This window comes from Ursus maritimus, unplaced genomic scaffold (assembly GCF_017311325.1).
Source record: "Ursus maritimus isolate PB19 unplaced genomic scaffold, ASM1731132v1 scaffold_22, whole genome shotgun sequence".
In the NCBI taxonomy this organism is placed as follows: domain Eukaryota; kingdom Metazoa; phylum Chordata; class Mammalia; order Carnivora; family Ursidae; genus Ursus; species Ursus maritimus.
Window position 1 is genome coordinate 23,629,262 of NW_024424675.1, and position 26,134 is coordinate 23,655,395.

Below are 26,134 nucleotides of genomic sequence, written 5' to 3' on the forward strand. Positions count from 1 at the left end.
GAGGAAGAGGGATAAGCAGACTCCCCTGCAGAGCAGGGAGTCTGGTGTGGGACTCGATCCCAGGACCCTGAGATTATGACCTGAGCCAAAGGCACACACTTAACCGACTGAGCCACCCAGGCGCCTAGGATTGTTTCTTTATACCGGTGGTATCTGAGCGTATATAGGATGAGGAAGAGTTAGCCAGATCAAATGTGAATCAGGGTCAGTCAAAAAGTAGGAACAGTAGGGCTGACCAACTATGACTGGCTTGGAGGAAGAAGAAGGGAAGTGAAAGTTTTTTCATGATTAATGACTTGGCCTCAAGCCCAATATAAGTAAATATCAGTTTTCTAAGTTAGGTAAGGATTAAGTAATTGGGCTCTTTAAATTTGGCTTAAGTCTTGACTTAAATTGTTTCTGTTTTTAGGCATACGTTTTAGTTTTACCTTCCTAGACTTTCAAGCCTATGTATGATTAAGTGAAAATCTGCTGACACTTAGGCACCAGGTAATTTTATTTCACTGTTCCGTGAAGGAGACTTTTACTTAATATCTCCAAGAACTTAGCTTTAGGGTGGTGTTCCAAATTAAAACTTAGAAACAAATGACTAAGAACAATGGGAAAATAGGAAAACTGCAATTAATCATGTGTATTATAATTTGTGCAGAAATAGAATATTGGTATGTCCTGTGTAGTGTCTAGAAAATGCTTTATTGAGTGACCAAGAATTTGGCGGCATTAATGTAGCTCTTTTGGGGCACGGAGAAACTGACTGCTGGGCATGAATATTCTAAATGGTCCATGAGATATATACCTTATTGCAGGAATAGATCATTAAATCTATAGCCTAGAAGAAAACATTTCTTAAATAAAAAAAGAAAAAAGAAAAACCATTTTTCACTTAAACAGAACTCTGGTGTCTGGTTGTCTGTTCACATGCTGCATTGTAAATGACTTTCTTTGGAACCCTAAGATTAGGAAAGCGATGGAACACAAAAGATGTGTGCGAGTGTCCAGTCAATAGAAATATGTGTTCTACCAGACTTACGTCATGCAGTACCTGTTGCAAGAAATCCTAACACTGCCTACCCCTGCCCACAGCAGCTGTAGTTAGATACCATTCTCTGTGTTCTTATAACATTCCATACTCTTCTGTTTTTAACATGTCTTTGTTATTCTGTGACCATTTTTTACCTGGTAGTCTGTCTCGCTATACAGTAGTCTCATTGAGGGCAGAAACAGTTTCTTGTACACTCTTAATACATGCTTTACAAAATTGAAATGAATAAACGACGGTTAATGCAAACAAGAAATTAACAAAGATCCACATGTTTTGCACTTACACAGTCTTTCATTTTGGCTTTCTTTTATAGTAAGCAATGGCATCAACCATTCTCCTCCTACCCTGAATGGTGCCCCGTCACCACCACAGAGATTCAGCAATGGTCCTGCCTCTTCCACGTCATCTGCGCTAACAAATCAACAATTGCCAGCCACTTGTGGTGCTCGGCAGCTCAGCAAATTGAAACGCTTCCTTACCACTCTGCAACAGTTTGGCAATGACATCTCACCCGAGATTGGGGAGAAGGTGCGGACTCTTGTTCTAGCGCTGGTGGTAAGTACGGTGTCACTGTCCACCGCTATTTAAGTGTGTGGCTCGGAATCCAGGCCAGCAAACCTGTAGCAACATGGCAAAATCTATAGACTAATACAGTTATATAACTTGTATGAAAGTATAGAATTGTGGGTTTCAATTATGGATAACAATGTTTTATTAAAGAAACAAATCCACAATGTTTACTTTATTGTTTCTTAGGGTGTTGATTTAATTCCAATAGGCAGCTTTGAATTTGTCTAAAGACTGAGTTTCAACAGGCCACTGAGGTTCAACCAAGTCACAGCAAGGTTTTGTAACTTAATATATTCAGTGTCCAACGCATTGTTTCCAAACCCAAGAGAGAAGAAAAACGAGGAGTTTAATTTTCAAAGTAATAATTTGTAAAATTACAAGTCTCATAGTCTAAATAGTATTGAAGGGATTACATTCTTCAGCTCCTTATGCAAATGGAGTTTCTTCAGAATTTTCAATGTACACATAATTTTTCTTTCTATAGTGAATGTGGTAATGATTTTCTGACATAGACATCTTGGTGGGGTTTGACTCTTAAGTGTATATAAGGAAAGTACTGACAGTTCACTATGTTTGTAAATTGAATTCTTCAAGATACACCTCTTGAAAAAGCACCCATGGTCATGCATGTTGGCCTTTACCTATGATAAAGGTGAATCCCAGTACTAAACCTTAATGTTGTAGCTCTCAAAGTGTAATCAGGGATGCCTGAATTTGCCCAAACCCTTCCAGGAGGTTCAGGAGGTCAAAATTATTTTCTCCCCACACCCTTTTTTTAAGATTTATTTATTATTTTAGAGCTAGAGAGAGAGCCTGAGTGGGAGGGACAGAGGGAGAGAGAATCTGAAACAGACTCTGCTGAGCGCAAAACCCAGTGCAGGCCTCGATATCACAACCTTGAGATCATGACCCGAGCTGAAAACAAGAGTCAGATGCCCAACCAACTGCGCCACCCAGGTGCCCCTGTGTTCATAATAATCCTAAGATGTGGATTGACTGGGTGGCACAGTTGGTTAAACGTCTGACTCTTGATCTTAGGGTCATGAGTTCAAGCCCTGGGTTGGGCTCCACACTAGGCGTGCAGTCTACCTAAAAATATAAAATAATATAATAATAATAATAGTACTAAGATGTTACTTGCCTTTTCATTCTTACTCTATCCTGAGCATATTTTGGAATTTTCTAGAAGCTGCATGATATTGGTTGTCACAGTGGATTAAATGCAGAAGTAGATAGGAGAACCCAGCTTTTACTTTCATAACCTAGATATCAAAGAGACTTGCAAAACTGTAACGACAGCGCCATTCTTACTATATTTTGGGGGAAAATATAGTTATTTTGAAATGGGTTAATAATAAATAGTTTCCAGGTGCTCAACTTTAATTTTTAATACTGGGATTATTGATAGATGTAACCCACCTGAATTAGAGGGAGTCTGAGACTTAAAAGTTGAAGAACTGCTACCTTAGGGATGCCTGGGTGGCTCAGTCAGTTAAGCATCTGCCTGCGGCTCAGGTCATGATCCCAGTATGGGATCGAGTCCCACATTGGGTTCCCTGCTCAGCGGGGAGTCTGCTTCTCCCTTTCCCGCTTCCACTCCCCCTGCTTGTGCTTGCTCTCTCTGTCAAATAAATAAATAAAATCTTTAATTAAAAAAAACTTTAAAAAATGAAGAACTGCTACCTTAAAAGATTTCTCAGTCTTAGTGTAGAAGAAACAACTTTCATACAAGGCAAAATATAATAAATGACTTTTTCATCATTTCAGATTCAGTCCCTTTTGTGTTTTAGAGCTGCGGTTGTTCATTTTCATTGCTGTATAGTATTTTATTATAGGAATATACCACAATTTGTACTTTTTGCTCTTGATGGACATGAGTTGTTTGCATTTTGACACAGTCAGGGGACCCTAATACCACTCGGAGATTCTGAGATTTGTTAAATGAATTCTTAGGACTTGGCATTTAATTGTGCTCACAACTGAGATTTGTTACAGAAGCATAAGGTTACACAGCTAGATCGTAAAGGAGAGAGATACTGTTGGAATCTGGAGGAATCTATTTGCAGGCTTCCTTTTTCTCTCATATGAATGCTCTCACAGAGCTCACTCTTCCCCCAGCAATGAAAGTGAGGCAACATATGTGTGATGTTTTTCCCTATGGAAGCCTATTAGAGACTCAGTGCCCAAGTTTTTTACTAGAATCTGGGTACATAGGCACTGTTTGCCAGCACCTGCTGAAACTTCAGATTCATGGAAGGAAAATCAGTGTTCAGTAGAAACCATATTGTTTGCAAAAATAGCCTGGGCACAGTCAGCCACCTTTATCAGTTAGGAGTTTTTTTTATTTTTGTTTTGGGGGAAACAGTGTTTTTTTGGTCAAATTTTACACTACCGAATCTAGACTAATAAAATTGGACTTAAATGTCGAAATGAGTTTGAACATAATTGGAAGCAAGCCTTAGACATCAGAATGTCATACCAATTCTAGCAATAGATTACTTTAAGTAGAGCCTGTGCTTGAAGGTAATTTAAAAGAAAAAAATGATAGCCCTCATTTGCCCCCCCCCAAAATCTTTTTTAAGTCTAGAAATATTTATATGTAGATGTAGCCAGTTATCTACTTTAAATGGCCATGCTTGGGTTAATTTTTTTTCCAATGATGTCATTAGTAGGTGGTAAAAATCCATATAAAAAAACTTACCAACTTAACCGTTTTTAAGTGCGTGATTCATTGGTATAAGTGTATTCATTGTTGTGCAGCCATCACCACTATCCACCTCAAGAACTCTTCATCATGCAAAACTGAAACTTTGTGCTATTAAACAGTAGCTCCCCATTCCTTGCCTCCTCAGTTCCCATCAACCATCATTCTTTTTTTTTTTTTTTAATAATGATTTTTTATTATATTATGTTAGTCACCATACAGTACATCCCTGGTTTTTGATGTAAGGCTCGATGATTCATTAGTTGTGTATAACACCCAGTGCACCATGCAATATGTGCCCTCCTTACTACCCATCACCGGTCTATCCCATTCCCCCACCCCCCTCCCCTCTGTAGCCCTCAGTTTGTTTCTCATAGTCCATAGTCTCTCATGTTTCATTCCCCCTTCTGATTACCCCCCCTTTCTTTATCCCTTTCTTCCCCTACTGATCATTCTAGTTCTTATGTTCCATAGATGAGAGAAATCACCATCAACCATCATTCTGCTTGAGTACTCTAGATACCTCATTTAAGTAGAATCATACAGTATTTGTCTTTTTATAGCTGACTTATTTCACCTAGCAAATGTCCTCAGGGTTCATCCATGTTGGGACACCTGGGTGGCTCAGTCGGTTAAGTGTCTGCCTTCGGCTTATGTCATGATCCTAGGGTCCTGGGATTGAGTCCTGAATTGGGCTCCTTGCTCAGCTTCTCCTTCTGCCTGTTTTTTCCCCTACTTGTGCTCTCTCTCTGTCTAACAAATAAACAAAATAAAATCTTAAAAAAAAAAAAGTTCATCCATGTTGTAGTAGTTGTCAGAGTTTTCTACTTTCTTATGGCTGAAAATATCCCATTGCATGCATATACCGTATTTTGCTTGTCCATTCATCTGTTGTTGAATCCCTGTGGTGCTTCTGCCTTTTTGGTTAGGGAAGGTTTTACATCCGTATGGGAAACTGTTTGTCAGCCAAGTTCCTAGGTGCCAGCCAGTGGCCCAACCTTGAAAGCACCCTTTTCTTGGGTTATCAGTTCTAAACCTACTGTATTAACTCTTCTCTATATAGGCATCATTGCAAATAATGTTGCTGTAAGCATTGTTGTGCATGGTACAATTGTACAAGCATTGCGCTGAACAATGGAATTGGAATTTCATAAGGTATGCGTATATACCAATTTAGTATGTAAGGAAGGTCATTGGTTTTCCTATGTGTTATATGAATTTATACTCTCATATACTGGCATTTTTATTAAGATTAGTGTCCTAGTCTGTTTGTGCTGTTAGAATACCAAACACGGTGATTTATAAACAACGGTCATTTGTCTTACGGTTCTGCATTCCGGTACGTGGTGCCAGTAGATTCTGTATTCAGTGAAAGCCCACTTCCTGACTCTTAAACGGCTGTCTTCTGACTATGTTCTTACAGATCCAAAGGAGCAAGAGAGATCTCTCAGGGGCTCTCTCTCTCTCTCTCTCTTTTTTTTTTAAGATTTTATTTATTTATTTGACAGAGAACACAAGCAGGGGGAGTGGGAGAGGGAGAACCAGGCTTCCCACTGAGCAGGGAGCCCTACACGGGGCTCAATCCCAGGACCCTGGGATCATGACCTGAGCCAAAGGCAGCAGCTTTAACCAGCTGAGCCACCCAGGCACCCCTCAAGGTTTCTTTTGTAATGGCACTAAGAGCTCTGCCCTCATGACCTAATCATCTCCCAAAGGCTCCCCCTCTGAATACGAATACATTGGAGATTAGGTTTCAACATGGAAATTTTGAGGGGTCACAAACATTCAGTCTAGTGCAATTGGTATTGAAACTATAAATTTATTTGGAGAAGGTGCAGAAACTAATGTTTAAGTTTAACACCCAGTCATTATTTAAAAAAACGCTTAGCAAAACAATTATTGCAGGAACTTTCTTAATCTGATGATAGTTATCATCTAACAAAAAACCTATAGCAAGCCTCATACTGGTGAAATTTTGAAAGCTTCCCTCTGATAGCAGGAATCAGATAAGAATGTCTCTTTCAAAAAAAAAAATGTCTGTTCTGTCTTCTGTTCAGTGTGATTCTGAATATTCTAACCCACCAAATAAGATATGAGGGTTGGTGAGAGATCAAAAAAACTGTCATTATTCATAGATCAAATGGTTATCTTATGTGTGTGGCTTTTGAAGTTACCACTCTATATTTTGTGTGACTTTGCTGCCATCTTATTGAACACTTTAACTTGTTTAATCTAAATCTTTAGATTGTTATATTTCCCTATTCAGGAAAGTCTTATTTCATGGCACCTGGGTGGGTCAGTCAGTTAAGTGACTACCTTCAGCTCAGGTCATGATCTCAGGGTCCTGGGATCAAGCTCTGAGTCCAGCACCCTGCTCAGCAGGGAGTCTGCTTCTCCCTCTTCCTCTGATCTTCCCCAGTGCTTTCACTCACACATGCACGCTCTCTCTCTCAAATGAATAAATGAAAAATCTTAAAAAAAAAAAAAAAAGAAGAAGAAGAAGAAAGTCTTATTTCATTTCCTGTTTATAAAAAGTATGGTTAAGATTTTAGCAGGCATATATAAATGGAACAGTTGTTCCGTGTGGAGAAGACTTCATTAGCCAAGTGAGAAAAGACTACACAGTTAGGTACCTGGAGTATAGTTCACCTGTGTGAATTTAATGTTTCTGGTGTGTAAGAAGTAAAGTGCTGGTAGTCCCTACCTGTACCAGGAGGCAAGCATGCTCAATTTCAAATGCAAGGTGAAGGGGGATGTTCTATATTCCATCTAGAATCCACATTCTGGAGGGCAGTTCGGCAAATTTCAGGTACCTTAAACTAGGCTGTTCTTTTGACTAAGCATTTTCTCACCTTGAAATTCATCCTAAGAAAATAATCATTGTACACCAAGATCATCAGTTCGACATTATTTATGATGACAAAAAGAAATTGAAGCCAGCTAAATGTTCTGTAAAATCCTGTGTAAACTGCAATACATCAGTTCAATTGGATATGACATAGTCATTAAATACCAAGGTTGGTGCAGAGGCACAATACGAAGCTATTCTTCCTATTCCTCCTGACAAACAGAGGAAGAAATCTTGGACATTATATAGAAAACAAAAATAAAGAAGACTCTGAAAGATGGCAGATACGCTAGTGACCTTGTCACTGAAGGAAGTACATAGCAGTGAGTTCCCTAAGTTCTGTGTTTTCACCATATATCCAGGACTGTGGTCTATAGAAGCTAGTAACCTGGAAACACTTATGAGCACAAACAACAATAATGAAAACCCTTTTTCTTGCCAAAGGACCAGGAAAGAAGCAACCAGGCAAGATCGAAAACTTGTAGACAAAAAGCACGCTATTGTAGCCAACACCTTAGGAAGAACTACAGTAATGGCTAGGCTTCCCTTTCCCATCACAGGTCCAGTGGGGAACCCAAACTCCCACCCCTTCCCAGCAATGTGTCCCTCTTCCCCCTCTCCAAATCAACAGAGGTTGATTGGGGAACCTGGGATTATACCCTACCTGACTGCATCAAAGATTCTCCTTTTTCCAGTGTGCAAGTATCAGAGGAGTCTTCCAAAACAGAAGTCAGAGATAAGATCCAGAGTCCTAGAACATTGAACCCAAAATGTCCAGGATACAATAGAAAATGACTTATCATGTGAAGAACCAGAACCATCTGAACTGGAATGAAAAAAACAACCAACCAACAGACATGAACTAAGCTGACACAGATGTTTTCACAGCATCATAAAATGCTTCAGTGAGCAATTAACACAAATGAAAAAATAAAAAGGCTCGGAAAAAAAATAGAAGATAGAAAAAACTAAGTGGAAATTTTAGAACAAAAATAAAAACAGCAATGGACTCAACAGTAAAATGGAGAGGAAAATCAACAAAAAAATTACTTATTCTGTACAGTAGAGTGAAAATGACTTAAAAAAGTGAACAGAATCTCAGGGACCTAAAAGAATAAAACAAAAGTCACAGTAGGACAGAAGAAAGTATGGGTCTGAAAAGTAGTGACTGAATTTGGCCAGGTTTGACAAAAGACCTAAATCTACAGATTCAAAAAAGCAACAAAGATCTCAAACAAGATACCACCACCATCCCACCCCCAAAAAAAGACAAAAAATCTTGAAAGCAACAAGAGAGAAGCATCTTACCTATAAAGGAAAAATTCTAGTCACAGTGGCATTTTTCAAGTGTTGAAAGAAAAGAACTGTCAACCCAGGATCTTACATATGTCAAAAATACACTTCTGAAGCGATCAAAATATTCTCTCAGATGAAGTAAAACTAAGAGAAGTTGTCTCTAAGCAGACCTCCCCTAAAAGAGTAGCTAAAGGAAGTTCCTGAAGCAGAAAGAAAATGAAAAAAGAAGGAATTTTGAAATACCACAGTAGATGGAAGAAAAGTGGAAAGAGCAAAAATAAAAGTCAATACAATAGGCTTTCCTTCTCTTGAGTTTTCTAAACTATGGTTGTTAAAAATTATAACATTGTTGGATATGGTTGCCTATATATATGTATATGTAAATATATATACACACACATATATGTATATACATAAAGGAAATATTTAAGACAGTTGTATTCTAAACTAGAGAGCATAAAGGCAGATAAGGTTCCTACACTTCTGTAGCGTTTTAAAAATTATTTATTTATTTATTTGAAGGAGAGCGTGAGAGCACAAGCAGGGGAGCGGGGGTAGCAGCAGAGGCAGAGGGAGAAGCAGACTCCCCGCTGAGCGGGGAGCCCGATGCGGGGCTCGATCCAAGGACCCTGGGATCATGACCTGAGCCTGAGGCAGACGCTTAACCAGTTGAGCTACCCAGGTGTCCCTCTACACTTCTGTATCTTGACTGCAGTGGTGATTACATGGAATAAACATGTGCACTAAAGTGACATAGAACTATATACACTTTTCACCAATGTTCTTCCCTCATGATACTGCATTGCAAGTACAGAAAATGTAACCAGTGGGGGAACCTGTCTGTAGTTTTTACAACTTGCTACGATCATATTTATCTCAAAATTTTAAAAGATAAATGTTAGTCAGTGGCCTAAGTATGTATACTCATTGCCTTCAAAGTCCATTGTAGGTGTTGCCCTTGTGATCCAAAGACCAGATCCCCTGATGTTTTACATTCTTCTGTCAGAAACATCTTTCCCAAGGCTGCGTTTTCACTTTTTAGGGTGGACACTTCCGTAAAACCTTCCTTGTCCCCCTAAATCTGACTCAAGCATGTCTTCTCTGTGTGCCAGTCGTCTCCTGCTCACGTATGTCTTGATCATACTGGAATGAATAGCTTGCTTGTCTGTTTCCCTGCGACACTGTCAGTGTATCTTACAAAAAACAACCATGCTCTTATAAATTCAATAACTGAAGGAGAGGGAAAGATAATGGAGCAGTGGCATATCATTCCTCTCAGATGAAGGATCACCCTGGGTAAATACAGTCCCGGGTCAGTTTCTCTGGCCACACGACTCATTCTTTCCCTTCTTTGTCCATCCACAAGAAAATTTAAAAATCATTCATACAATTTTTTTTCATACATTTACTCTGTTCGTGTTTACTTTTTGAGGCCTGATTGCATTCATTGCGGTAGGGAAAGAATGTTCTTTTTATTCCTGATGAGCCGTACCTTTGGTTGCATTGTACAAATGTCATGTACTTGAAACAAAGAATCAGTTAAATTTTAAAAGAATCTTTGTGTGGGGCGGGCACCTGGGTGACTCATTATGTTAAGCGTCTGACCCCTTGTTTTAGCTCAGGTCATGATCTCAGGGTTGTGCTCTGCACTTGGTGGGGAATCTGCTTCCCCCTCCTTCTGCCCCCCCCCCCAGCTCACGTACTCTTTCTTTCTCTCTCTCTCATATAAATAAATAAGTCTTTTTAAAAATAAATAAATTATCTTGGTGTGAAATGAGGTACACTTCAAATATTTTGATTTAACATGGTTAAATTTGATATGCTTTTTCCCTAAAGGGAAATATTCTTAATTTTTACTGAATATTAATATATTTGGAAAATCCAGCATAATTTCATATCCAGAAATAACTGCTATTGTAATTGTCTTTCCAGGCACTTTAAACCCTATATAGGGGCACCTGGGTGGCTCAGTCAGTTGAGCATCTGCCTTCGGCTCAGGTCATGATCCCAGGGTCAAGCCCCACATCGTCCTCCCTGCTCAGTGGGAAGCCTGCTTCTCCCTCTCCCTCTGACTGCCGCCCCTCCTGCTTGTACTCTCTCTCTGTCAAATAAATAAAATCTTTTTTTAAAAAGACTATATAAATGTGTGTGTGTTATTTCCATAAATGGCTTATAGAAGAGCATACTATTCTTTTTCATTTAACAGTATGTTATAGACACCTTTCCCTATTAATGCATACAGATCTTCCCCCCCTCCCTTAATGTTCTGATGTATGACTATACCATAATATTTTTTTAAAGATTTGTTCATTTTAGAGAGAGAGTGGTGAGGAGGGGCAGAGGGAGAGAGAATCTTAAGCAGACTTCATGCTGAGTGCAACACAGGGCTTGATCCCATGACTCCAAGATCACAACCCTAGCCGAAACCAGGGGTCGGATGCTTAACCAGCCGTACCACCCAGGCACCCCTGTACCTAATTTTTAAATGCAGTTTCCTGGTAGTCAACCTATATGCCTTATTGTTAAGAAGCAATATTGTACTGATAAATAATTTGTATGCTACTTATTACATCTTTGAACTCTGATTTTATAAAAATGAATCCCTAGAAGTGGTAGTTCTTTCGGGGAAGGAAGAATTCAGATTAATGCCCAGTTGTGTTTTGTTTTTAACTTGTTATTATACTGTTTTAAGGAATTGAAATAAAAATATTTTGTGACCTTTGAAGACAGTATTTTTATTTGTACATTCCCATTAGCAGAGGAGCTAGACTTTTGTTGGGGCGCCTGGGTAGTTTAGTTGGTTAAGCGTCCGACTTTCTCTGCTTAAGTCTTGATCTCCATTGTGAGTTCAGGTGCCTCACTGGGCTCCACGCTAGGCATGGACCCTACTAAAACAAACAAACAACAAACAACTACGCTTTTGAAAAAATACAGGGGAAGTGATAATAACTTTACTGGAAACTATAATCTTCCCAATGTGAGTCAGTCTGTTTCCGGGTGCTCTAATATGCAAGCAGACCGTTTGAAGGTAGGATGCATCTGTTGTTCTGCTTTGTTTGTTTCTTTTCTTTTCTTTTTTTTTTTAACTTCATATTTAGAGGATTTAGGAAACTGATGCTAGCAGGAGGGCAGAACCAATGAAGAAGTGAACTTAAGAAGAAGTTGATATCCTTGACTCATTCAGGGTGGTTCCATCTGGGAACATTGTAGGGTTAGTTTCGTATACCGGAGGTGACTTGCCCTGGGCTGCTCAATACAAGGGACCTGAGTGCCTCTCTTCACGAATAGTGAAGAAGGGATAGCCTATACTGCCCCCCAGGCTGCTGCTGAGTGCAGAGGAGAATTTAGATTTGGGGTAGTAGAGAAAAGAAAATTAATGAGGCCAAATTTCTTTCATAAGGGAAACAATTTGGTTAACCTTTGAGAGGGATCTGAGTTAACAGTAGTGTTCTTGGAATTATCCTTTTCCTTGATTTAAAATGGTTTAGCACAATTAGATTTATATTAGGGGGACAGTAACCAGTTTTAGAAGTTGATAATGTTGGGGCACCTGGGTGGCACCGCGGTTAAGTGTCTGCCTTCGGCTCAGGGCGTGATCCCGGCGTCATGGGATCGAGCCCCACATCAGGCTCCTCCGCTATGAGCCTGCTTCTTCCTCTCCCACTCCCCCTGCTTGTGTTCCCTCTCTCGCTGGCTGTCTCTATCTCTGTCGAATAAATAAATAAAATCTTAAAAAAAAAAAATTGATAATGTTATTTATCTTTTCAGAACTCAACAGTAACAATTGAAGAATTCCATTGCAAGCTCCAAGAGGCTACAAACTTTCCTCTTCGTCCTTTTGTGATTCCATTCCTCAAGGTAATTTTTATGAGATAATTACTGAATGCAATCTATCTTCAGCATTTCCGTTAGATCGGCTGCTGATCCCTGTTCTGTGATCTCAGGGTGGCTTGCCATATTTTCATATCTTTATCTTGTTTGGGTCTGCTGGAGAAATGTGAGTGGTCTGCAGATAAGCCTTGCTTATACTTGGTGGGATGAGAATTAGAAGAGCTTGAGTTGTGGTCCATATGCAGATACTGCTGGTAACACACAGGAGCAGTGAGGGTAGCAAATGAGTGGGCTGGAGGTGAGTGTGGGAATGGTGTGGAGACTGGGCGCTTAGCAGAGGAAGTAACTGGGCACTAAATCTTTTGTTTGTGCCCAGGGGGTGAAGTGTGTGTATTTTCTGAGGAGGCTGTCAGACAATGGATAAGTTCCTACTTTCCCTAAGGACCGAAGAGCATGTGGGACGGCAGTGTTGCTGTTTCCCCAACCCCGGTTAGTCTAGCTTCCGATCATGTCCTCTGGAATTCATATTCCCTCAACATAACTTTTGGGAGACATTGTTCAGAATTGTTAGACCTACCTTAGAAATAAGGCAGTATTACAATGGAATATTACTCAGCCATCAGAAAGGATGAATACCCATCATTTTCATAGACATGGATGGAACTGGAGGAGATTATGCTAAGTGGAGAAAGTCGATTATCATATGGTTTCATTTATATGTGGAACATAAGGAATAGTAGGGAGGACATTAGAAGAAGGAAGGGAAAAACGAAGGGAGGGAAATCAGGGGGAGACAAACCATGAGGGACTGTGGACTCCTGAAAATAACTGAGGGTTTCAGAGGGGAGGAGGGAGGGGGAATGGGCTAGCCTGGTGATGGGTATTAAGGAGGGCAAGTATTGCATGGAGTACTGGGTGTTAAATGCAAAGAATGAATCATGGAACACTACATAGAGGAAGGGAGGGAGGGAGGAAGGATTAAATTTATATCTAATAAGTCCCTTTAAAAAATTTATTTGAAAATAATTTCAGGGGCCCCTGGGTGGCTCAGTTGGTTGGGATGATCCTGGAGTCCCAGGATCAAGTCCTGCATCGGGCTCCCTGCTCAGGGGGTAGTCTGCTTCTCCCTCTGACACTTCCCTTTCTCGTGCTCGCTCGCTCTCATTCTCTCTCTCTCAAATAAAATCTTAAAAAAAAAAAAAAAATTCATACTCTTAGAAAAGTTGCAAAATGTTACAGTAAAATTCCTGTATACCATACCATGTCTTCAGTCACATTCTCCAAATGTTAATATTTCATCATATCTCTATTATTCTCTTCGTCTTGTATTTATTTTTTCTTCAGAAATATTTGAGGGGCGACTGGCTGGCTCAGTCAGTAGAACAATGTGACTTTTTATCTCAGGGTTGTGAGTTCGAGCCCCATGTTGGTTGTAGAGATTACCTAAAAAATAAAATCTTTTTATTTTTTTATTTACTTACCTATTTAGTTAGTTTATTTATTTGAGAGAGAGGGTGACAGCTCGAGGTGGGGGGGGGTGCAGAGGGAGAGGAAGAAACAGACTTCCCTCTGAGCAGGAAGCCCGATGTGGGGCTTGATCCCAGGACCCTGAGATCATAACCTGAACTGTACCGACTGAGCCACTCAGGCGCCCTCCACGTCAAGACTATTAATATGAAGGTGCAAACAGAAGTAAAATTGGCTTCCATAGAGTGGGCAAGGGAAGTCAATTTAACCTCTCCTCGCCATAATTTTTTGCATGTCCACAGATACCAGTTACTTTGCATTGCTATCAGTTATCTTTAATTTGGGAAGATATAAAGTAGCTAAAAGGCAATGAAAGAGTCACATACTAGTGTTCTCCAGACCAGGCATAGTGTGGAAACCTCTGACCCAGACCCAGCTCCGCATGGTTTTATACAGCTCTGGAGAGAATTGTTTTTATTTTTATTTTATTTTATTTTATTTTTTTGAAAGATTTTATTTATTTATTCGACAGAGAGACAGCCAGCGAGAGAGGGAACACAAGCAGGGGGAGCGGGAGAGGAAGAAGCAGGCTCCCAGCGGAGGAGCCTGATGTGGGGCTCGATCCCATAGCGCCGGGATCACGCCCTGAGCCGAAGGCAGACGCTTAACCACTGTGCCACCCAGGCGCCCCTGGAGAGAATTGTTTTTAAACTCTACGCCCAACGTGGGGCTTAAACTCACCATCCTGAGATCAAGATCAAATGCTCTACTGACTGAGCCAGCCAGGCGCCCTAAGAAGGATAGTTTTTATAGATGAACATTTGTAATCAATATGTGATAGGGAACACAACTCTGAGCCCTACAAAATGAATTCCATTCTTTTTATTAGCTGTAGATTAATATTACAAAAAATTACATTCTGTTGTTTATGTGGTTTGACTTTTGTCAACACAATGTTTGTAGAAATTTGTTTTCTCTCTTATATATGTATTACCCACATAATATCTTCAGTTTTTCCTCTTGACTCACAAAGCCTAAAATATCTGACCAAATAAATATGCCCCTTTTACCTTTTACCTTCACTTCCTAAAAAAAATATATAATAGCGTGAAAAAAAATATAATAGCATGGGGCGCCTGGCTGGCTCAGTCGGTGGAGCATGTAGCTCTTGATCTTAGGGTTGTGAGTTCGAGCCCCATGTTGGGTATAGAGACTACTTTAAAATCTTTAAAAAAATATAGTGGGGTCCCTGGGTGGTTCAGTCAGTTAAGCATTTGCCTTTGGCTCAGGTTGTGATCTCGGGGTCCTGAAGTTGAGCGCTACATTGGTCTGCGTGCTCAGCAGGGAGTCTGCTTCTCCCTCTCCTTCCTACCCTCCACCCCACTCATGCTTTCTCTCTCTCTCTTAAATAAATAAAATCCTTAAGAAAAAATACATAAAGGAGAATTGTAATAGATGCAAGTAGTCATTCCTTTACCATATATATATATATATATATATATACACACACACATATACATAAATATATATATATATATATATATATATGTATAAAATAGCATCAAAAAGATGGGTCATGTTACTGAAGTATTGATACCAGTTTCTTAAATCTTTTAAAATTAGAGTAGGGGTGCCTGGGGAGCTTAGTCAGTTGAGCAACCAACTCCTGACTTCAGCTCAGGTCATCTTGGGGGCCTGGGATCAAGCCTCACATTGGGCTCACCACTCAGCGGGGGAGTCTGCTGCTTTCCCTCTTCCTCTGCCTCTCCCCCTGCTCGCATGTGTGTGCGCACTCTCTCTCTCAAAAATAAATAAATCTAAAAAACAAAAAAAGATTTAAAATTAGAGTATAGCAAACAAACAGGAAAATGCATAGGTGTTAGGTGCTCAGGCTGTGTGTGGCTCTGTTCTGATAGGACTGAAGCCTCGCGCCTCAGAGCAGACTGTAGCGCCTTTTTCAGCCCTGAAACAGCTGTGCTGGTTCTGTCTTGGTCTCTTTGCTGTAAGTCAGACCAATAGACAATTATTTCTCCTAAGGCTCCGGAACCAAGAAAGATTTGTGAAATTTTTGTTAATAGGAAATAATTAACATATTTTTAAAAATTCATCAGAGGGCGCATGGAAAGATGGAAAGATCTGACATGTTTTTTTTTTTAATTAAGTTTTTTTTTATAGTTGCTTCAAGATTGAGTTTATAGAACAGACTTAAAAAGTGTTTTATATTGTCAAATTCCCTATTCTTAACTCTGTTATTTTAGAGAACAGCATGAGGTAGGTTGTTATGTATGGCAGCTCTTTGGCTAACATTTGGATTTTGTCAATTTATTTCTGCTTTAAAACAGTCACTAATTATGGTGCCTGCTAAATTAACCCTTGGTAAAGGAATGACTGCTTGCATCTATTACAATTCTCCTTTTATTTGTTCATCTGTTCCCTTGAGATAAAGACTTCTGTTATGGGCTCAATCTGAATTTTTCTTAAATTTGGGGAGAAAAAGATAATTATTTTCTTTTAATAAAAGGAATATAGGAAAAGTACATTTTACATATGAAGGACTTAGAGTGAAGTTTATAGATGTGTAGGGTTTTTTATATGATTTGTCCCCATTAAAAGTTTTCTAAGTTTGAGAAGTAAATATAATCAGTATATAGTTAATTATCCTTTACAAAATAAGGAAACATACCCAACTGTGGTGCCACAGTAAGAAATAGATTTTGCCTATGGGTCACCTGTGCATCCTCAGAGGCTGGTCTAATGCTCATTGCCTTCATTTCCATCACTCCCAATACTTTCTTCAAAACCCCATGTTCCTGCCAAGCCAGAATAACCACTGCTTCCAGAATTTCATGACAACTGTCACAGAGAACATGAAAGGAAGGTTGAGCAGTGCCATCAGAGATGGGTTGGAATTTGAAAGAGAGAAATCAAGACTTACTGATAATGATAAAGATTGAATTCCTCCTACCCCTGTGTAGACAGTACTAATTCTCGAACTGACCTCTTCAGAAATAATATGTTTAAAATTTTTTTTTTTAATTTTAAGTTGGCTTTGCCCCCAACGTGGGTCTTGAACTCTCGACCCTGAGATCAAGAGTTGCATGCTGTACTAAACTGAGTCAACCAGATGCCGCAAAGTGTATACATTTTTAACGTACTATGTTCAACAAACCTTAATTGAGCTTTGACTGTGTACTAGGCCACAAAGGTAAATAAAGCACAGTCTTCCCCTTTAGACAATTTATACCTTCTGGGGGCAAGAGACAGCCAATAATTCAAGTTCAGTATTTAATAGGTGTCACTTTACTCATAGAGAGGCATATAAAAATCAGGCTGACAAGGAGAGAAGGGCTTTTGTCTTGTGTTAGCTTATTTGTTAAAGCCTTTTTGGGTGCTGAGCCCTGTTGTGTAGGGCCCAACACCTGGAAAACTGCCTTCCAGCCCCTGCCTCTTCTTTTCAAGGCCAACCTGCCCCTGCTGCAGCGAGAACTGCTGCACTGTGCCCGAGCCGCCAAGCAGACCCCATCCCAGTACCTGGCTCAGCACGAACACCTTCTGCTCAACACAAGTATTGCGTCACCTGCTGATTCTTCTGAGCTGCTCATGGAAGTGCATGGAAACGGAAAGAGGCCCAGTCCAGAGAGGTGAGCAGAGAAGTGTTTTTTGTTGTCCTTGCTTTTCTAGAATTACTCTGAGCTTCCCCTTTGCTTGTGAAGGAAAGAGAATTTAATTACTGTGGTTATAGTATGGACTCAGAATTTCTAAGGTTAGTTTTGCTTTGTCCCAACATCTGACAGCAGAATGATTCTCAAATCTATAGGTGTAGCTCCCAGCTGGACACAAGTATTTTTTAGAAACTCTTCAGATGACTCGTACACCCCTGCTGAGAGACTCCACTGTAGGGCATTCTGTGGGTTCACTGCTCCAGAACCAGTCTGGGGGTGCCTGGGTGGCTCAGTCAGTTGAGCCTTCAGCTCAGGTCATGATCTCAGGGTCCTGGGATCAAGTCCCGCATCGGGCTTCTTGCTCAACGGGGAGCCTGCTTCTCCTCCTCCCTCTGCCTGTAGCTCCCACTGCTTGTGCTCTCTCTCTTGCTATCTCTCTCTGTCAAATGAATAAATAAAATCTTAAAAAATAAAGAAGACAGTCAGTCCAAGGCATTTTTTCCTGATGTGTGAAATCTAGTAATAAAGTATAACAATTAGGGGCGCCTGGGTGGCTCAGTCGTTGAGCATCTGCCTTTGGCTCAGGGCGTAATCCTGGCGTTGTGGGATCGAGCCCCGCATCGGGCTCCTCCGCTGGGAGCCTGCTTCTTCCTCTCCCACTCCCCCTGCTTGTGTTCCCTCTCTCTCTGGCTGTCTCTCTGTCAAATAAACAAATAAAATCTTAAAAAAAAAAAAAGTATAACAATTAATAATTGATGCTTGTTAATGAATCACCTGTATTTTGATGACTGAAATTGTATTAATTTATTCTGGAAATTCCAGTACGAGTGTCTGAAAGTGTTATTCAAGGAAGCAGTATTTTAACATGGTGGAAAATGTGTGAAAATTGAAGCAAAATGACTGGAAACTGTACCAGTTCGCAAGTGTATTAATTACATGAGCCTTTTTTCTCCCATGTGATGAATTCTGTCCAAAAACTGACCTCCAGAGTAGCAAATTTGACCTCGAAACATTGCTGAACATAGTTGAGCCCATAATCCTTATATCCTATCACATAAGAAAATGCTCTAATCTCTCCTTCCCTTCATGAGGCTGAGTTGTTTCTGCCTGGTTGTGGATAGATTTAACCTCTCCTTTCATGCTGGAATAAATCACAGTTTCTCTATCGGCCTGGCCTCTGGATAGATTTCAGTTCATGTCATGTCACACCTTCCTTTATCATCTTCCTGTTCGTGAAAGTGCATCGCACGATACATAACACAAAGTAGGTGCTTAGGACATGTTTGTATGAACGCTTGTTGATGGGCTCAGATATGTACTTCTGGTTCTTCTACAGGAGGGAAGAGAACAGTTTTGAAAGAGATACAATTCCTCCCGAGCCTCCCGCCAAGAGAGTGTGCACCATCAGCCCTGCTCCCCGGCACAGTCCTGCCCTCACTGTGCCCCTCATGAACCCTGGGGGTCAGTTCCATCCTACTCCTCCACCTCTTCAACACTACACCTTAGAAGATATTGCAACTTCCCATCTGTATCGTGAGCCCAACAAGATGCTAGAACATCGAGAAGTTCGTGATAGACACCACAATCTTAGTAAGTGACATGAGCAACGTGGTCAGATTGAATCTTCGGGTTTCTTTCCTACTCAGTTATAAAGCAAAACGATACAATCATTGCTTTTTTCCACTGATAAGATAAAACAGTATTATACATAAAAAAGAATATTAGAGTTGTAGTGAGCTTGTTGCTATTATCCTTATGATAGAACTGGGATTAAATAAATTTTGGGAAATACATAATGAAATATTTAAGAATAAAGAGGTATCATTTATTCTCATGGTGCAGAAAACTGGCGAATATTAAAACAAATGAACTAAAATATGAACATTTTGGAAATCTGGGTGAAGGGTATATGAGAATTCTTTATACTATTCTTGCATTGTTTCTGTAAATCTGGATTTATTTCAGAGTAAAGTGTTTTTAAAATCAAACAAAGATAATAAAATATGTGGTCTTATAAGTGAAAGCGCATGGATGTTTAGGTCAGTAGGTGAGGCACACCTAAATTGAAATCTTGGCTATGAATCCTAACCAGCCGTGTGATCTCATGCACATTGCTTATGCTCTCTGAGCCTCAGGTTATTCGTTTCTAAAATGGAGATGATACTACCACTTGTGCTGGGTCATTGTTACATTTGGAATGCCGGGCATATGCATCGTCAGTAACTGTTAAATTTAGGAAGAAGCAAAAAAGCCCCTAACAAGCATTACCCAAGATGAGTTTCGAACAAAGCTTATTGTCATGTCCTGATACAAGTTTACCGTAGGTTTCTTTGGACTAACTGCTGAGCACGTGTCAGAGCAGAGAACCAAAGGGCTGCTAACTTCCAGAGTTTTCCCTACATTTCCATTTGTTGGAGTACCCCATGGAGTAAAAAAATTGCAGCACATTTGCTTGTCCCCATTCTGACTTAGGCTCAGCTCACTAGCACTTTTCAGAGACATAGTAGGGCTTGGCTGCGTGCAGTGGTAGCGGAATGGTGAGGGCCATGGCAGCAACCTCGGCTGCCAACATTTCCAGGTACTGCTTAGGTGTGCACATCATACGTACGTAGTCTCGTTCCATCTTCACAGTGGTCCCATGCAGGTGTTACCCCCTTTTACAGCTGAGAGGTGAAGGAACTGTGGCCAAAATGACGTAGCTAGAGTGGCAGAGACAAGATTCAGACCCCAGCTATCTAATGCCCAGAGGTTGGATACATTGCTGATACTGTGGCGCCTCCCTTGGCAGCTGTTCTGCGTGGTCCAGTCCCTTTTCTCCCATGTCCCTCTTTTGATGTTAAAAACAAGGCTTGCTGTTGATTTCTTCTGTATTCATACGTACTTTTTAACTAGTTTGATTCATTACTTCTTGAGAAGGAAGTGTGCTAAAAAACTAGCTGTTAACTGCATTGTGGTCAGATTTTCCTTTCATTTCTAAAAATTCTAGAAAAACTTTTTTTAAATCTGAAGTGTTCCGCTTTAAAAATCTTAAGTCCTCTTCCTGCATGGTTTGTTTTAGGTTTAACTATTTGTCTTCTGGGCTGGTTATAGATTCCTTAATTTTCCCCAGTCCTCTTGAAAGCATATGCCCTAGGTCTCAATTCCTGCCAAACCACTTATTCCCTGCCCTTTTTAAACAAATACATTGCATCGCTCCCCTTTGCTCTACTGAAATGAACGTTAGGGATACTGTAGTCTGTCTTAGACCCATAATTGTAGGATCAGTATTCTCAAGCATAATATATGAGGAAATTATTAGAATATGTTAGCGTTCCAGCGTGACTACACAAGAAGATACAATAAAATAAGCAGATGCTTACACAGATGATACAGGATCACTATCAATGCAACACCTGTAAATTCAGATGATAATAGCTGTGTTATATTAGCGATGTCAATACTATGAGCAGTAGTGTCATATGTGACAGGATTTTCCAAAATAGTGGACAGCTTTTAATTCAGTATAGCCTTGATTCACACAATCATTGTATTCTTGCAAATTTCATTATAAATTAAAGCCATATAAAAAATATTTTGTGAGAGGTGCCTGGCTGGCTTAGTCGGTAGAGCATGCAACTCTTAATCCTCAGGGTTGTGATTTCAAGCCCCGTGTTGATCATAGAGCTTACTTAAAAACGTACATATTTTTTGGTAATACTAAGTTGTTTCCAAGTGTCTGTACCCATTCTAGTCGTGGTGGTGAAGTATTTATTTGCACTGTGCTACATCCTTACCAACATTTAGTATTACCTGACAATTTAATTTTTTCCAATATATGGATATGAAATGCTATCTTAGTGAAGATTTTATTTGCACTGTGACTACTTATAAGTTTGAATGTCTTCATGTATGGGCCATCTGTGCTTTCCTGTCTGTGGCATACCTGTTTATTTCTTTCGCCTGTTTTTCTTTTGGGCGATTTGTCTTTCATTATTGATTTGTCAGAGTTTTTATATATTCTAAATGGTGAGTTTTTTTGTTGTTGGTTTTATGTCATTTTGTGGGTCCTACGCTCCATTGTGAATCGTTGCCCTAGTGGTGTGCTCATAGTTGGTATGGATTTGTGTGTATTTACTCGGTGGAGTTTTGTTTATTGTATTCTTGCCTCTATCATCAAGTTTAATTTCTAATTTCTAATAGGTCTAAATGGAGGCTATCAAGATGAGTTGGTAGACCACCGTTTGACAGAAAGGGAATGGGCTGATGAATGGAAACATCTTGATCATGTAAGAATCTTGCAGTGTATAGTTTTCCTATTACATTTAATTCTTAATATTACCAATAATAATGGAGGATATATGCCTGAAGTGAACTTAACCAGAGCCACAGTGTCTTTGCAATAAAAAGTTGATTTGTCAGGGCACCTGACTTGCTCAGTCAGTAGAGTGTGTGACTCTTGATTTCAGGGTTTTGAGCTCAAGCCCTTCAAGTCCCATGTTGGGTATAGAGCTTACTTAAAAAAAATATTAGTAATAACATAAACTTGATTTATCTGCTACTCCCCTAGGAGTAACTCTCAAATCTTTGTAGTGGGGTAATCACTTCAGGATATAACCAAGTGAAATCATAAAGTTTAATGGTTAAAAGCAGTTTTGTGAGTTCAGGTCCCAGCTTGCTCCTTCCTACCGTTGTTCCATGGGCAAGTTGTTTTTACAGTTTCCAGCCTTAATTTTTATGTCTTAAAAAAGGAACTGTATTACTCAAATTCACAACAGGGTGGTTATAGTATGTAAGGTGCTTATCCCAGGGTCTAGTATATAGGAAATGCTAAATAATTGGTGCTTCTCCAAAAACATGCAGGGGTAGTCTCACCGTATTGTTTAAAGGACTATCTTATGGTGAGAGACTCTGGCTGCTTCCACCTGGAAGAAACTAAAAAGTGTTATTTTGAAATCCCCAAAAAATAATTTGTATACATATTTAAAAAGAAGCTGTTAAGGGGCGCCTGGGTGACTCAGTTAAGCGTCCCACTCTTGATTTTGATTTTGGCTCTGGCCATGATCTTAGTCAGGGTTGTGATATCGAGCCGCATGTTGGGGTTGTGCTGAGCATGGAGCCTGCTTAGGATTCTCTCTCTTCTCTCCCCACCCCCAAATTAAATAAATAAGTAAAAAGAAGGTGTTAAGCAAGGGTTTCATATGTAGGCTTGATATTGCTGAATCTGTAAGATTCTTAAGCCTTCATTCTTTAGTTTACCTGTCCTTCATTTTCAGTATTGGTTATTTGAAAGTTCTAATCTTATCTCTGCCTGAATTCCTCTCTTGCTTAGGCTCTGAATTGCATTATGGAAATGGTAGAGAAGACAAGGCGCTCCATGGCAGTTCTGCGGCGCTGTCAGGAATCTGATCGTGAAGAACTCAACTACTGGAAAAGACGATGTAATGAAAACACAGAGATGAGGAAGACAGGGAGTGAGTTGGTCTCCAGGCAGCACAGTCCTGGGAGCGCGGATTCTCTCAGCAATGGTAAGGGGGAGAGTCTCACCTAAGATGGCAGGGAAGGCTTTTTGTATTTTACTTTAAAGGAAGATGGTAACAAAAATAAAATAATATAATATTATAATATAAAATAAATAAAAATAAAGGAAGATGGTGCTAGATTGTGGAGTTAGAAAGACCCAGGTGATTATGAAGAGTAAATGATAAACTATGTCAAGGATTCAGTACCTGGCATGTTCAAGAAATATTTTCTAACTCATGGATAATGAGAATATTTGTGATTTTGTTGTTTTAAACTCTCTGTGTGCTAGGTGATGACCAAAGAATGGTTGTTAAGTCACCCTGGCTGAATGTCCTTGCTACTCTCATGTACATCACATTTATTCTTCAACAGTAGCCCTGAAAATCTAAAAATGTTCCCCTCACCTTCCCTCCTTTCCCTCCCACTCCCCATCCAGGAAAATAGCATTTATTGACTTCCGTCTGGAGGGCTTTAGTTTGTTTTGTTTTGTTTTGAAGATTTTATTTATTTATTTGAGATAGAGCGAGAGTGAGTGAGAGAGAGAGAGAGTGCACAAGCAGAGGGAGAGGGAGAAGCAGGCTCCTCCCCACTGAGCAGGGAGCCTGACTCGGGGCTCGATCCCAGGACCCTGGGATTACATCCCGAGCCAAAGGCAGCTGCTTAACTGTCTGAGCCACCCAGGCGCCCCCGGAGGCCTTTATAAAGAGTTTTACTGTACCAAGCTGGGTTGTCCCATCTTGCCTTTTATCAGCCTGAAGCAGCAGGAACATGAACAACTCTTCTCTCAGTCCAAGGTAATGCAGGATGCCACAGCTTTTTCCCCAAAAGTGTTCCATCACATTCATCTAGTAACTGAAGAGGTTTCCCTATCCAAAGACACAGCTAAATGAGGCGTCATCTGTGATCAGACTTTTTCCCCACCCACCCACTTCAAGCTCCCTCTTTTCACCAGGGAGAATGAATCTCTTATTATGACAGACCTAGCATGTTCACAGACAACAGCTGTTAGTCTAAAAAAGACTTCAAAAAAAAATGAGGCAAAGATACTGGTAACCAAAGGATCCCACGCCCCACCCCTCCCACAGAGGTGATTCTGGAGGCAACCATAGATCTGCAGCATTGTGTGGGATATCCTAGCAAAACATCAGGATACTTGTAGCTGCAGTGTGATCATTTTCATAAAAACTTCAGAGCTTGGGGCACCTAGCTGACTCAGTCAGAAGAACGCATGATTCTTAACCTCATGGTCGTGTGTTCGAGTCCCACATTGCGTGTAGAGATTACAGTCAATCCATCCATTAATTGATAGATACATACAAATGTACGAACAACTTCAGAGCTCATCCTCAGGTATCCCTCACCATCTGAACCTTCACAGATGGTCCCCATAACAACTTGCAGAAACATCCAGAATTCACCATCCAAATCACAGACCTTCCCCCAGTCAGTCTGCATGTGTTTAGGGGAGAGGCATATGGCACAGAGCGAGCTGTGGTCCTAAGGCAGCTCTTCTCTAGCCCGTGGCAGGTCTTGCTGGGGCCATTTAAACACTGTTCTGCATTACCCTCTATTCATCTTTTTCAGTATCTTCATTCATGCATAGCATACATATTTCATATTTTTATTTTACTGTTTATTTCTCTTCTATCATGTTTGTTGCACTGTAGAAAGAAAGCATCATTCATGTCCTAAATAATCATGCTATTCAAAATGTGGACCAGACCATTCCAAAAACAATTTGTTACTGGACTGTGATCCTATGAGGGGCCTGGCACAGCATGTACTGGGTGCTGTTTGCTGACTTTGACCAGAGTCCTCTACATGAAGCAGTGTGCTTGGAGACGCGGAGGTTGTGCATTCTGGCCTAAGTTCTCTGTCTCCTGATGGACCATAGCAGTTTGAAGACCAGCGTTTGCCGCAGCACTGTTCTGCACACGCCAGTGTTCTTGGGCATAGCACGCAGAGACATACCTATGACTTTCTTTTTTTTTTCTTTTTTTTTAAAGATTTTATTTATTTATTTGACAGAGACAGCCAGCGAGAGAGGGAACACAAGCAGGGGGGAGTGGGAGAGGAAGAAGCAGGCTCCCAGCGGAGGAGCCTGATGTGGGGCTCCATCCCATAATGCCGGGATCACGCCCTGAGCAGAAGGCAAACGCTTAACGACTGTGCCCCCCAGGCGCCCCCCTCCAGTGACTTTCAAATAATTAGATAATTTGTGGTTTGTGGGTGTTTTTTGTTTTTTTGATAATTCGTGTTTTAAATGTTTGGGGTATGCAGAAACCGCTCATAGATTATTTATATAAGTGTTTAGTATTTAAGTGTTTTGGTGATTTGGAGAGAAAATAACTAGAGACTGGATAGCGTTATTATTTTTCCCATTTGAAATAATGAAATAAAGGTTCCCTCTATCTGAACACTGGTGATTCACAATATTTTCAGGGATAAATTTGGTTCAGACAACAAGGGATGTATTTTGGTGTTTTACTTAAGGAAGCATAAATAGGCAGAAAAAAAGCACAAGGAAAAACAAGAAAATGATCATCGTAGAGATCAAGAGAATGGTTTTCTCTAGGGGTGTGGGGTGGAGGCTATGGGTGATGGAGAGTACAGAGTGAGCGCTCATTGTCTTTACCAGCTCTTCTGAGGACAGGATTATGGGTCTGACTAGCATCCTTTACAGCATTGTGGCTTACTACTACTCATCTCTTGGGGATTTGGGTTACTGGAAGTATCTTTCTTGACCTGTAGGTTTATGGATGCTCATTGTATATTTTTTTCACCAAACCATGCATTAATATTTTTATGAACTTGTTAGTCATCTAAACCAAATCAAATGAGTTTCAGAAACCATGATAGACAGCGAAGACTGTAGTTACTAAAAAAAAAAAATTTTTTTTTTAATTATCCAGAACTGAAAGCCGATATTCCAGCTTGAATCAGTGTACCAATTAAACCACACTGTAGAAGAAAGAAATACCAGTTAGCATCATTGAAAGTTAGAAGACAACTCTGAAGGAAAGTTATTTTAACTTAGAATTCTGTGCTAGACCTGGGGCACCGGAGTGGTGCGATCGGTTGAGCATCCGACTCAGTTTTGGCTGGGGTCATGGTCTCGCAGTCATGGGATCGAGCCCCAGGTGGGGCTCTACACTGGGCGTGGAGTCTTGGGATCCTCTCTCCTCCCTCTGTCCCTCCTTCCTGGTTTCGAACAC

At 40.3% G+C, this 26,134-nt stretch overlaps 1 protein-coding gene across 2 annotated transcripts in view; it reads left to right on the forward strand.

The window, feature by feature from the left end:
* The window catches only part of CBFA2T2 (CBFA2/RUNX1 partner transcriptional co-repressor 2), a 145,458-nt gene that overhangs the window by 105,043 nt on the left and 14,281 nt on the right, over positions 1-26,134 (forward strand). For both annotated transcript variants that reach the window (XM_040638174.1, XM_040638175.1), the window contains exons 3-8: positions 1,356-1,597; positions 12,229-12,318; positions 17,218-17,399; positions 18,757-19,010; positions 21,600-21,685; positions 22,729-22,924. In XM_040638174.1, the coding sequence (XP_040494108.1) occupies positions 1,356-1,597; positions 12,229-12,318; positions 17,218-17,399; positions 18,757-19,010; positions 21,600-21,685; positions 22,729-22,924 (1,050 nt within the window). The remainder of the gene's footprint in view (positions 1-1,355; positions 1,598-12,228; positions 12,319-17,217; positions 17,400-18,756; positions 19,011-21,599; positions 21,686-22,728; positions 22,925-26,134) is intronic.